Source organism: Diadema setosum, chromosome 14 (assembly GCF_964275005.1).
Source record: "Diadema setosum chromosome 14, eeDiaSeto1, whole genome shotgun sequence".
Taxonomy (NCBI): Eukaryota; Metazoa; Echinodermata; class Echinoidea; order Diadematoida; family Diadematidae; genus Diadema; species Diadema setosum.
In genome coordinates this window covers 12,031,410-12,044,878 of record NC_092698.1, presented here as the reverse complement: position 1 = coordinate 12,044,878, position 13,469 = coordinate 12,031,410, and the positions used below count along the sequence as shown (strand labels likewise).

Sequence of the window (13,469 nt, the reverse complement as noted above, 5' to 3'; positions counted from 1 at the left end):
AGAGTCTAGCTGCGGCGCTAAATCCAAATCTTCGGACACGTTTCTGTTTCGTTGAAAGTCATAAAATCATGGCTCAGAAAAACGCTGATTTCTTGCCTTTCCTTGATCATTTAGCTTCGAGATTTCGACAGATGATAGACAAAACATTAGACTACAAAATTATGCCAAAAACAGAAATCTGATTGTTCTTTGAAAGTCAAAGACTAACTCAGTATTTTTGCTACGCAAATTAAAGTATGTATAGCAGTCCTGTCCAAAGTGCATGCAAGTATGTTAATGTCAGTTACAATATGTTTTTAGTTGGAATTATTTTGTTCTTTGATGTTAACCTTCCAGAAAGTAGATGATGCAGTCATCACAGTGCCAGCTTACTTCAATGACTCTCAAAGGCAAGCTACCAAAGATGCTGGTGTCATCTCTGGTCTCAATGTGTTGCGTATTATTAACGAGCCAACTGCAGCTGCTATTGCCTATGGTCTTGACAAGAAGGTAACAATCTTCACTTCTCTGTTCTCATAGCCTCAAAATGTGTCAGTGATAACCAATTTCAAAGTATTTTCTCAGACTAGACAGAATAGGCAGATACTAATGTTCAGGTGTGACAAATTTTGCAATTTACATAAATCAGTGAATGTCTTCAAAATTAGGTGAAATTAACTCTAAAGAAGTGACAACTTTGTCTCATGTTTGAAGCTTAATGTGTGTGTGTGTGTGTGTGTGTGTGTGCACATGCACACACAGCCATCTTGGCACAAGATTCTTAGGAACTCCCAAAGTACCATGTCTTTGTGTTTAATGAATCTATTCCATGATCAAGTCAGCTTTGATTTAAGAAATGGTGCTAAAAAAAGTTTGTTTTTATGCCTCCGCCATGAAGTGGTGCCGGAGGCATTATGTTTTCGGGTTGTCTGTCCGTCCGTAATGAATTTTGTGGACAGGGTAACTATCAAAACCTTTTGAGGTATCCTAATGAAACTTGGCATGTATGTGTATCAGGGGGTGAAGTTATGCCTATCAACTTTTGGGTGCACATGCTCAAGGTCAAAGGTCAAAAGGTCAAGGTCAAATACATAAAATTTCACTATATCCATCATATCTATGCAATGCCTGAAGATATTTTCTTGAAACTTAGTGTATACATGTATTACCCAATTAAGATTCTCTGGTGAAAGTTTGGGTCATGAGGTCAAAGGTCAAAAGGTCAAGTAACAATATTAAAGCTTCACTTTTTAGTCTCTGTACCTTGGAAATTGTTCAAAGTATCTTCATGGAACATAGTATATATACATGTACTGACTGGCAGTGATTATCTAGAGAATTTAGGGTTCATGGGGTCAAAGGTCAAGCGCAACACTTCAAAATTTTATCATTTCCCTCATGTTTATGCAATGCCAGCAGGATTGGTTTTTTTTTTTTACACTTGGTGTATGCATGTATAACCTAATAGAGATGATCTGGAAAGTTTTTTTTTTCTTTTGTTTTTGCCTCAAAGGTCAAAAGGTCAAAGATCAAGTGAAAGTGCTGAACTAAGTTTTCCTCCATATCTCGGAAGTGGCTCAAGTTATCTTGAAACGTACTACATATTTATGCATGTTCTGCCTGACAGTGATTATCCTATGAATTTTAGGGTCAAAGGCCAGATGAAAATGGTAACAATTTACTATTCAAATACAGAAATTGCACTTTTTCTCCATACCTTGAAAATTACTCAATGCATAAAGGTATGAATGGGTCAAAGTCAAGTTAATGTCCTTAAATCCCAAATACATGCTCTCCTATTCATCCAATTAAACCTAGGTCAAGGATGGTGAACATTCAACACATTTGTGACAAACTTGTCATTTTAATATTTTGCCAATTTTGTGAAAATGTAATTACACATTGTCCACATATACTATCTAGACCTATTAGGAGAATCATGCATTATGGCGGAGGCATACCAGTCGCCATAGCGACATTTCTAGTTTTTTGGTTTGTTTGTTTTTTTATTGAAAATATATTTTCTCAAAATAGTTTTTAGGAAGAAACAATGTGATGACAGTTTCAGAGATTTTGTTTTCTTGACAGTGATGCAACACTAAATGAGTTTCTTGCCTACCATTAACTGCCAGTGACACTCCATGCAACAGCCATGTCACACATGGCCTGTATGCTAATGATAAGAAACTCAAGTAAGATATAATGTACACCGTTAAGTACACACCTGCACAATGCCAGCAGTGGATACAAGGTGAAGCAGAGCTCTACATCCTGATGTATCTTTCATTCATTAAAATGATACAAATGTGCACCCAAAATCTAACAAAATTTGATTGGAAGCCTCTAGTCACTTTTCAAACCCAGTCGAGTAAAGCAACGTGCCTAGGTTGGTCCAATGAGAAGGCCAAGGTGATAGGAATTAAGTCACCAAAGTAATCTCTCTGCATTGACAATTAGCTTCCAAACGTCTGTGCTAGTTAGCAAACAAAGCACATAAAGGGTTTGTCATTTCCATTCAGACTTGCAAAACATTACTCATTTTGAATTGAATATGGCTAATCATGGGAATTACAATATGAGACTGCTGTTAATTCTGATGTACAATATCATGTTTCTTGCTTCAGGTGTGAAGAAATCGTAAATGTTTCAGGTCTAGGTTGTTCATGTTCGTTATAATTTGCTGCTGGTGTTTCATTCAGGTTGGTGCAGAGCGCAACGTCCTGATCTTTGACTTGGGAGGGGGGACCTTTGACGTGTCGGTGCTGACCATTGAGGAGGGAATCTTCGAGGTGAAGTCCACGTCTGGTGACACCCACTTGGGAGGAGAGGACTTTGACAACCGCATGGTAAACCACTTCATCACGGAGTTTAAGAGGAAACACAAAAAGGACATGAGCACCAATAAGAGAGCAGTGAGAAGGCTCAGGACTGCTTGTGAGCGGGCAAAGAGGACCCTTTCTTCAAGTACACAAGCCAGGTACATAGTGTGTGGACCCTAGCTGCTCATTCAATTCAGTTTTATTTCAATTCTATTTTATTTCATTGAACCAGCTCTTAGTACATGCTGTTGCAAAAACAGGAGAGGGATTGATATTTGCTAGCAAGTAAATGGTAGAAGGTGGATTCTTTTGTGTTCTGGCCTCTTTCAGATGAGGAGGCACTCAAACAATCCAAGCAAGAAGCAGTATCATATGCAGGTTTTTCACCCACACACCCCAGCTGAAGTCGAGACAATACAACAGAAACCTTTGGACAGCTTTCTATTAATCATGTTAAAGTATGCTGCATCATGGGTGCTAGAATGAAGCTTTCTTTTAGCCTGGAATAACCAATATAATGTTATAAAGATTTTGAGAAGTAAAAAAATAACACTTGACATCCCCAGAGGAGTTATAGGTTTCCCAAGAGATTATTTCCCAAAGTAATCAATGCTGAAAGAACAGACTGATAACTTCTATATAATATAAAGGGATTGTCAAGTGTCATAGATAAGGCAATATATGGTAAATTCTATGGTCTACATAAATTTACATCATTTCATTCTAGCTCAGTCGACGGCTACCAGGTAGTCAAATTCTGAAGTCATATTCCTGATGTGACGTCACTGCTCACAATACAATGATTTCAACCCTCCCTGCTTTTAGTCACTTGATTGCATGACCAGTTGCCAACAAGTATTCACATTGACCAGTTAATGGAAAGAGTAAATGAGAACTTACCTGTTTGAAATTTGATCTTTATTATATGAGTAAGGCGAAGAGGAGAGACTACGCATTTACAGGATTTTGACACAAGATAAAGCTGAGAACTTACCAAATGAATGTCTGAGTGAGGTACAATGCATTGGGTGGGAAAGGAGGGCAAGTAGTCTCTCTTCTACTCTCTTCTGCGCCTCGTTGAATGGATCAAACATTTCATCTTTCACTGAATGAAAATATTCTGCCCATTGCACCAATGAAACTTTTATTATTTGTTTTCTATAACGCCTAAAATATGTCCTTGTCATTTGATGTGTTAGTAATTTAGATATAAGAGAGAATATGAGATCGCGAGAGTGCTCACTGAGCGCCTTACGCTAACACGCTTTTGCATACTCACACTGCAAATGCAAGCGTTTTACACATGTAGTGTGCCGGGCTCTCGGCGAGCGTGCAATGGAGCAAATCATATTGATACAAATTGCATGGTAAATGGATCCACAATGGCACAGATGATGACGTCATAGTGAAATGGCCCGAATGATCAAACAACCAATCAAATGACAAGGATCTCTTCAGGCGTTATATGTATAGAAATGATGTGAAATGGTAGTGATCAAAGTCAAATCACAGGTGTATTAATGTCAAAATGAAATCCCATTTGCTCTTAATTTCCTCATGCGAGTCAACAAAAAGTTCTTCCTTGAAATTACATGGTCTATAGAAATTATTCAGAACATTGCAGATGTCATGAAAGATTGAAAATTACAACCCCAATGCACTGCACTTAAAAACAAGACTTTGATGCTTGTGTGTTCACAATAGACAAGGAACAATGCTGGTCATAGTTTTTCAACATAGGCCATAAAATTAGTTGGGGGAAAAAAAAAAACAGTTTTAGTTTCCTTTGTAGTACTTAGCAAGTTGTTTGACGCTTTTGTCCAAAAGTAGAAATGCATGCATTCCAACAACTCTTATATATCCTTTTGTATTAACTTCTTCTTTATTATAGCATTGAGATTGATTCCCTTTTCGAGGGTATTGACTACTACACATCTGTCACACGAGCTCGATTTGAGGACTTGTGTTCAGATCTCTTCCGAAGCACACTAGAGCCTGTAGAAAAAGCTCTGAATGATGCCAGGATGGCCAAGGACAAGATTCATGATGTTGTCCTTGTTGGAGGCTCCACCAGGATCCCCAAGATCCAGAAGCTTTTGACAGACTGCTTCAATGGCAAGGAACTGAACAAGAGTATAAATCCTGATGAAGCTGTTGCCTATGGTGCAGGTTAGTTTCCCATAATTGTAAAACTGCAGTTAGACACTAAGGGGGCATTTGGGACATTCTAATTTCTATAGATGTTAGTACCTCCGCCAAGGGAGAAGGTTATGTTTTTGTTACCGTTGGTTTGTGTGTTTGATGGTTAGTTAGTTAGTTTGAGCAAAATAACTCGAAAAGTAGTTAACAGATTTGGATGAAACTTGCAGGAAAGGTTTAGAATGATACAAGTAACAGATGATTAAATTGTGGTAGTGATCTGAGAATTTTTTGGGAATTTATGAAGGATTTTTTATATTTTGGCAGGTAGGGTCAATGTACTTGGGAGTTCAGGCTGCACGTATGTGAGGTTTGCATGCGCGCCGTGCGGCAGCAGAGGGTTTATGACGTAACAAAGGCTTCTATATTGGGAAATCGGGCGACTTTCAGCACACAATGCTATAAGTATGTATGGGTGGAAATCACTGATATCTCTATGGGAGAACAAGATCAGTGGTGGAAATGGGCTGCATGCTTGGAGGAGGTCTGCGCTCTCAGGGAGCTTCTCTAGTTATCCTTTTTTTCAAGGGCATTAACAAGCGTGAAATCTGATGCGGCTCAATACTCTCTTTAACAATTCTTTTTCTAAAATCAGTCATATCATATATTTTAAATCATTATTTTAATATTAAGGTCTCTTGACAAAAGGGCACCAATGAACTATTGCAGAAGCTTTTCGTCTATGATTTTTTTTTTTAAGCCCGTGGTCAGATTTTGATAACACTTCGCCACAGTCATTCTGAGTATCATTGGAATTTGGACACACAAAGATGTTTCCAGTGGTCATAGCTTGATACATTTCAACCATCCCCAAATCCAGATATGGCTCCTGTATTCCCATTGTCCAGATGGCCCCTAGGGGCAGAAGGTTTCAATTTTTCATCTTTCAATCCAAAAGTAGTATGGCTAGGCAATTGAAGGTGCATGATGATGATCAGATTTTACTGAGCCTGACAGGAATCATTCTACTGGCTGGAGATGCTTTACTTTTCTGTTGTTGATAAGACTGGTTCCAGAGTATTGCATCAAATATGTAAACCTCTGACAGACATGTCCATACCAATGGTGCACTGATTTTTTTTTTTTTTTTTTTTTTTTTTTTTATGCCAACACTGACACGAACATATGTTGAAGTGGGAATGCAAAGATATTCAAAATGCACACATGGTTCCTATAGAGACCTCATAGCAGGTCTACTGAGGGCCAAAACACTTGCGTTTTATGTCACTGATCTTCCCTTCAATTTTAGATTTTTTGCCATATGGAGAAGAATTGTTAATGGGACCCTGTATAGTAGTTACAGTTCTATGAAGGACACACTCCAGGAGCATCAGATGAACCTTTCTTCTTTAATGTTGGTGTCACTTAAGGTATCTTTAGCATTCAAACAGGATACTCATGCTGTCATCCCACTCATCTTAAAGGGGAGGGCTAGTAACTGATCAGTGGGAATCAGTGGAAATGCTGGGAGATGATTGTTCCAATCCTTATGGGATTCATTCAAGAGTTCATTGTATATCTATTGTTGTGTGAAAATGATTTGCTTCAGAATGGTCTCATATTCAAGTAATGTGCAGTTTAATGCTTCCAGGTTAGCGTCCCTGGTCAGTGACGGAGCATTAATCTGCACATTACTTGAATATGAGACCGTTCTGAAGCACATCATTTTCACACAAGAATAGATATACAATGAACTCTTGAATGAATCCCATAAGGATTGGAACAATCATCTCCCAGCATTTCCACTGATTCCCACTGATCAGTTACTAGCCTTCCCCTTTAATGCATGACACGTGCACAAATATCAGAGAAAACGCAATGATACCGCTCTGTGAATTTGACTCGTAAGAGTATGTTGGATGAATGCACAACATGTTACTTTGCATGAGTTACCATACAGATATTTTATGTTTTTGTTTTCATGTGTAGCTGTCCAAGCAGCCATTCTGTCGGGAGACAAGTCAAATGAGGTGCAGGAGTTGCTTCTTCTGGATGTTGCCCCTCTGTCCATGGGAATTGAAACAGCTGGTGGAGTCATGACTCCTCTCATTAAGAGGAACACAACCATCCCTACAAAGCAGTCACAGAAATTCACAACCTATGCTGACAATCAGCCAGGTGTACTTATTCAGGTCTATGAGGGGGAGCGTAGCATGACCAAATACAATGTGAGTACTGAAGAGATTATCTGCCAACCCTATGTGCTCTATATATTCTGTACAGTCAAGAACCGCAAAATGGTATGAGAGTCTTGAACAAAGCACCCTCTAACCCATCAACATGTGAGTTGTTTTAAAATCAGTACCAGTTGCTTTTGTCACCTTATCAACCAGTATAAGTGTGTTGTCAATGTTGATATCAGTGACATTTTTGCAGGAGGGTTGAAAGAATCTGTGTATTATTAGCAGTGTGATAGAATTTAAACAAATGGACACCATGCCCTCCTTGATAACACCCAAAGCTTGCCAAGTTTGATATGTTGTTCTCAGGTAATAGTCTGAAAGAATGTGTGGACAGTGAACTTGGGATATGCTGGTGAGCACAAGACCATTGGGTCTCTTCCCCCCTATGATGAAATTAAAGTCTGCCATGTATACTGCCTTGGCCCTAAAGGGTGCCAGAGCCACATGGTTGCTGGATTTACTCTGTCCATCCCACATCTTGTTATTGTGAATCATCCTATGGGGATGGGATCATAGTTTGTTCAATTCGTGATTGGGGGGGGGGGGGGGGGGGTGTGCTGGAGTAAAGCTCAAATATTCCAATAAGCAAATAGTCGTGATTTTAACCAATCAGGAAAGGAAGTAACATTGCAAAGAGGGAATACTGTATTCGCCAGCCACATTTCTTTAGAAATTTGTTGTGTTTAATTAATTTCAAGTATTACCAAATGAAGCAAGCCACATTTTTGGATTTTGAAGAATTGAACATGGGCATGTGACATGTGGATTTTTAAAGTTGAGAATAGGATTTCATTCACTAATTTTTGTAATTTCTGACATGTTAATTTTCCGTTAACTGGATTCTGCCCAAACTTGGTAGGTATCCTCAATGGGGGGGGGGGGGGGGGGGGGGGGGGAATGATAGCTTGTACATGTTAATGATAGCTTGTGTCTGCCACCCTTCCCCCCCCCCCCCCCCAAGTGTGTTACCCAAGGAGTGCCCCGAGTAAAAAGTGCGCTGCCCTGTTGAGCACTAGACCCATAGGTCTCGTGTTAAAAACAAAATCTGCAATGCATTTTCTTGGTACCTGGGCCAGGTATATCACATAAAGTGTAAATGTACTACTCTTTGCCAAAATTATATGCATGAGCATTAGATGATGGGTCAAATGTCACTGTACTTCAGTTTGAAATGTCATTCTCCAGGCATTTGTCTATGTCTGAGAATGTCCAAAATCAGTATTAGATGGTAAGGAGAATATTATAAATCAACAATTAGATTCCTGCTATGTCTTTCATTGTCATTAGGTAAGCAAATTCTTCCTATTTTCCACCGTGCTTTTTACAACGTGTAATTTTGGGGTAATAGATGGAAATGTATGTGTGCATTTCCACAGTATAAAGGTACATTTAGGGATCTTGCTTTATTTTCTGTTTCCAAAGTGTATTAACCCTAATACAATACCATCTTTTAGAACTTTGCCCCAAAATTGCTTCAAAGAAGCAATCTAATAGAATTTTTACCAACATGAAAAATTTTGGGTAACATGCAATGCTGGACAGACATTTATATACAAACATATGAAGGTCAAAATAATGAATGCTCTTTGAAACTATGGTTTTTCAACTGAATGGCCTAGTATTGATTAGAAAGGATAATAATAGCTCTAAAATTTGATTGAACATTGTGTTTTATAGCATTTCTAGACTTACAGTAATATATGCAACATGGACAGACAAAAATGCAAGTTTTATCTATCCATGTTGCGTGTGTTACACACTCGCACACACACACACACCAGATTTTTATTGTTTCTAAATCATTTAACAAATGAATGAAACATGGCAGTAATGGCAAAAATCAGGTTCTGAACAAGCCTGCAGATAAAAATGCAAGAGGTAAGCTCCGTTGCACCTCATACCTAGCCATCGGAGTACAATGTTTTCATGCATGTATGTTTGTCAGGAAAATCCTACTTCTGATTTTTTTTTTATGCCTCCGCTAACGAAGTGGACGGAGGCATTATGTTTTTGGGTCATCCGTACGTACGTCCGTCCCATTTTGTTTTTGTCGATATCTCAAGAACTGTGTGGTGGTTTTACATCAAACTTGGTATGAGGGTATATCCTGGGGGATAATACTTTGTTTGGATTATGGGGTCAAAGGTCACAGGTTATTTTGTGAAAAAAAAGGTTGAAATTTCATGTTTTCCTCCATATCTCGCAAATGGTTCAAGGTATCTTCATGGAACTTAGTATATATGCATGTACCAATGGGCAGTGATTATCTAGGGAAGTTGGGGGTCATGGGTCAAAGGTCAAGGTCAACTCCTCAAAATATCACTACTTTCCTTATATTTATGCAATGCCTGAAGGATTTTTTTTTTTCAACTTGATATATGCATGTATTACCCAATATATATTCTGTGGAAAGTTTCTGGCCAAAAGGTCAAAGATCAAAGGTCAAGTGAAAGTGCTAAATTGCACTATTTCCTCCACATCTCGAAAGTAACTCAAGGTATCATCATGAAACTTACATATTTATGCATGTTCTACCTAACAGTGATTCTCTTTGGAACTGTGAGGTCAAAGGTCAAAGGCGAGGTTTAGATAATACTATTTTACCATTTGATACTGAAATTATACTTTTTCTCAATACCTTGAAAATTACTCAATGCATAAACTTATTAAAGGGTCAAAAGTCAAGTAAAAATCATCACTTCCCCAAATACCTGCACTCTGACGTTTTAATCATTCATCCAATTGAACCTAGTTCTAGGAAAGTAAACATTCAGCACATTTGTGGCAAACCTGTCATTTTAATATTTTGCCAATTGTGTGAAACTGTCATCACACATTGTCAAGGCATTGTACTATAGACCTATTAGGAGAACCATGCATTATGGCGGAGGCATACCAGACGCCGTAGCGACATTTCTAGTTATACCTTCACCCATACATAGTGTGTAGGGGGTATATAGTAATCACTCTGAGGTCGGGTGGTCGGTCGGGCGGGTGGTCCGTTGCAAAATCTTGTGGATCCAACTCCTCCCTCATTTTTTGAGCAATTGACCCCAAATTTGGCATGTGTTACCGCTATCAAAAGAAGATGTGCAAGACACCTTTTTTTGTTAGTATTGCATAATGCATTGCCATGGCAACAGCAAATTTTAAAAATTTTGTAAAATGTTGTGGAGCAAATTACTCTGATTTTTTGGGCAATTGACCCAAAATTTGGCATGTGTGACTATTATCAAAGGTAGATGTGCAAGACACCTTTTTTGTTAGTATCGCATAATACGTTGCCATGGTAATGACATATTTTCACCAAAAATTGTAGATCGAACTACTCTCATTTTTTGAGGAATTAACCCCAAATTTGGCTTGTGTGACCACTATTCAAAGGGAGATGTGCAAGACACATTTTTGTTAGTATTGCAGAATGCATTGCCGTGGCAACAGCAAATTTTTGAAAATCTTGCAAAATGTTGTGGATCAAACTACTCTCATTTTTTGAGCAATTGACCCTAAATTTGGCATGTGGGACCACTATCAAGTAAAGATGTGCATGACACCTTTTTTTGTTAGTATTGCATAATACATTGCTATGGCAATGGCAAATTTTAAAGAAATCTTACAAAATGTTGCTCTTTGAACACTTGGCTTGAAATTTGGTACATGTGACCACTATAGTACATAGATGTGCAACCTTTATCTTTCGTCATTGTTGAACAATGTGTTGCCATGGTAACAGCATATTTTGATTGAAAAATCATACAAAAATGTGTATTCAGTTAACTCAGTCAGTCTTTGAGCACTAGGCTTGAAATTTGGCCAATGTTACCATTATAGCACGAAGATGTGCAACCTTTATCTTTTGTCATTGTTGAACAATGTGTTGCCATGGTAACAGTATATTTTGAATGAAAATCATACAAAAATTGTGGTTCAGCTAACTCTTTCTGTTTTTATAGCATTTGGCTTCAAATTTGGCACATGTGATCACGGTATAACGTAGATGTGCAAAATTTATCTTTCATCATTGAAAAATGTGTTGCCATGATAACTGCATGTTTTGAATGAAAATTATGCAATGGTATGAATTCAGCTAACTCCCTCAGTGTTGGGTAGGGGTATTAATCACATTGATAGTTCTAGTTTGTTTGTTTGTTTGTTTTTTGGGGGGTGGTTATTTGGCAGGAATGCAAAGTACTCATATGGGCCTTTAAGAAGAGCTATTAAGGACAATGCACTAAATTTCAGTCGTTTCTCTGTCAAGTAGAACAGGAAAGTCACAGTATGTGTAATATTTTCATATGGAAAAGATAATACATAATACTGATGTGGTCCCTGGAGAGGTATTCATAAGTCAATTAATGAAATTTCATCAAGACACCGCAGTGAAGTTTCATCATGGTTGCATTTGTCTGAGAGCACAGTCGTCTGACAGGCTATTAACCTACTTATTTCAATTTGCAGGCAGGTACTGAAGGAGTTAATCTTCTGGTGTGATTACATCGGCTCTCAGTAGGAGCAGATTTTGTGTTTGCAACAGTCCTACACAGTGCTGTACTTTTGTCATTCTTTTATGTGTTTTTTTAATTTAAAAACATGTAAATGATTTTGAAAGTGCCTTACAGCAACATTGGGAACAGAATTATGTAAAACTGGACAAAGGTATTTCATTTTTTGAGGGAATAAATTAAGTTCTTTTTTTTTCTTCCGATTTCCCTTGGTACTGCATAGAACATTCTTGGAAAGTTTGAGCTCTCTGGCATCCCCCCTGCACCAAGGGGAGTTCCCCAAATTGAGGTCTCCTTTGACATTGATGCAAATGGCATTCTGAATGTTTCTGCTGTTGACATCAGTACTGGCAAAGAAAACAAGATCACCATCACCAATGACAAAGGTAAGCTTACCTGCTGAAGGTTTTTATGCCTCCGCCAACGAAGTGGCCGGAGGCATTATGTTTTCAGGTCGTACGTACGTACGTCCGTCCCGTTTTGTTTTTGTCGATATCTCAAGAACCGTGTGGTGGTTTTACATCAAACTTGGTATGAGGGTATATCCTGGGGGGATAATACTTTGTTTGGATTTTAGGGTCACGGGGTCAAAGGTCAAAGGTCACAGGTTATTTTGTGTGAAAAAAGGTTGAAATTCCATGTTTTTCTCCATATCTCGCAAATGGTTCAAGGTATCTTCATGGAACTTAGTATATATGCATGTACCGATGGGCAGTGATTATCTAGGGAAGTTGGGGGTCAAAGGTCAAGGTCAACTCCTCAAAATATCACTACTTTCCTTATATTTATGCAATGCCTGAAGGATTTTTTTTTTAACTTGATGTATGCATGTATTACCCAATATATATTCTTTGGGAAGTTTCTTGCCAAAAAGTCAAAGGTCAAGTGTAAGTGCTAAATTGCACTATTTCCTCCATATCTCGAAAGTAACTCAAGGTATCATCATGAAACTTACATATTTATGCATGTTCTACCTAACAGTGATTCTCTTTGGAACTGTGAGGTCAAAGGTCAAAGGCCAGGTTTAGATAATACTATTTTACCATTTGATACTGAAATTATACTTTTTCTCAATACCTTGAAAATTACTCAATGCATAAACTTATAAAAGGGTCAAAAGTCAAGTAAAAATCATCAATTCCCCAAATACCTGCACTCTGACGTTTTAATCATTCATCCAATTGAACCTAGTTCTAGGAAAGTGAACATTCAGCACATTTGTGGCAAACCTGTCGTTTTAATATTTTTCCAATTGTGTGAAACTGTCATCACACATTGTCAAGACATTGTACTATAGACCTATTAGGAGAACCATGCATTATGGCGGAGGCATACCAGTCGCCGTAGCGACATTTCTAGTTTCATTTGCAAATTATTAGCTCACCTGAGCTGAAGGCTCAAGGGAGCTATTGCAATCGCTCTTCGTCCGGCGTCTGTGGTGCGTCATCCGTCGTGCATAAACTTTTTACATTTTCATCTTCTTCTTGAGAACTTCATGGACTGATTTTCACCAAATTTGACAGGTAGCATCCCTAGGGGGTTAGGATTTCAATTTGTTAAAATGGGCACCATGACACACCTGGGAGGCCCCAAAGGGGCCTAGACCGGCCTAAACCCCCCAGCAAGGAATCTTTAAAGATTTTTCTTTTTTCTAGAACAAGAAGTGATTGAGCTAAGATAGTACAATGAGTCAGTATATTGATGAATGACTGTTGTTTCAAGTTTGTTTATGGCAGAATCAGGGGTGCCCCTTCCCCCCTTGGGAACCAAGGGAGTGGGATGGAATG

The 13,469-nt window shown here is 38.4% G+C and overlaps 1 protein-coding gene across 1 annotated transcript in view; it reads left to right on the top strand.

Annotated features, from left to right (window-relative positions):
• Positions 1–13,469, top strand: part of LOC140238358 (heat shock cognate 71 kDa protein-like) — a 65,094-nt gene that overhangs the window by 33,607 nt on the left and 18,018 nt on the right. Inside the window, exons 4-8 of the mRNA XM_072318292.1 lie at positions 337–489; positions 2,679–2,956; positions 4,690–4,967; positions 6,927–7,165; positions 11,906–12,068. Coding sequence (XP_072174393.1) covers positions 337–489; positions 2,679–2,956; positions 4,690–4,967; positions 6,927–7,165; positions 11,906–12,068 — 1,111 coding nt within the window. The remainder of the gene's footprint in view (positions 1–336; positions 490–2,678; positions 2,957–4,689; positions 4,968–6,926; positions 7,166–11,905; positions 12,069–13,469) is intronic.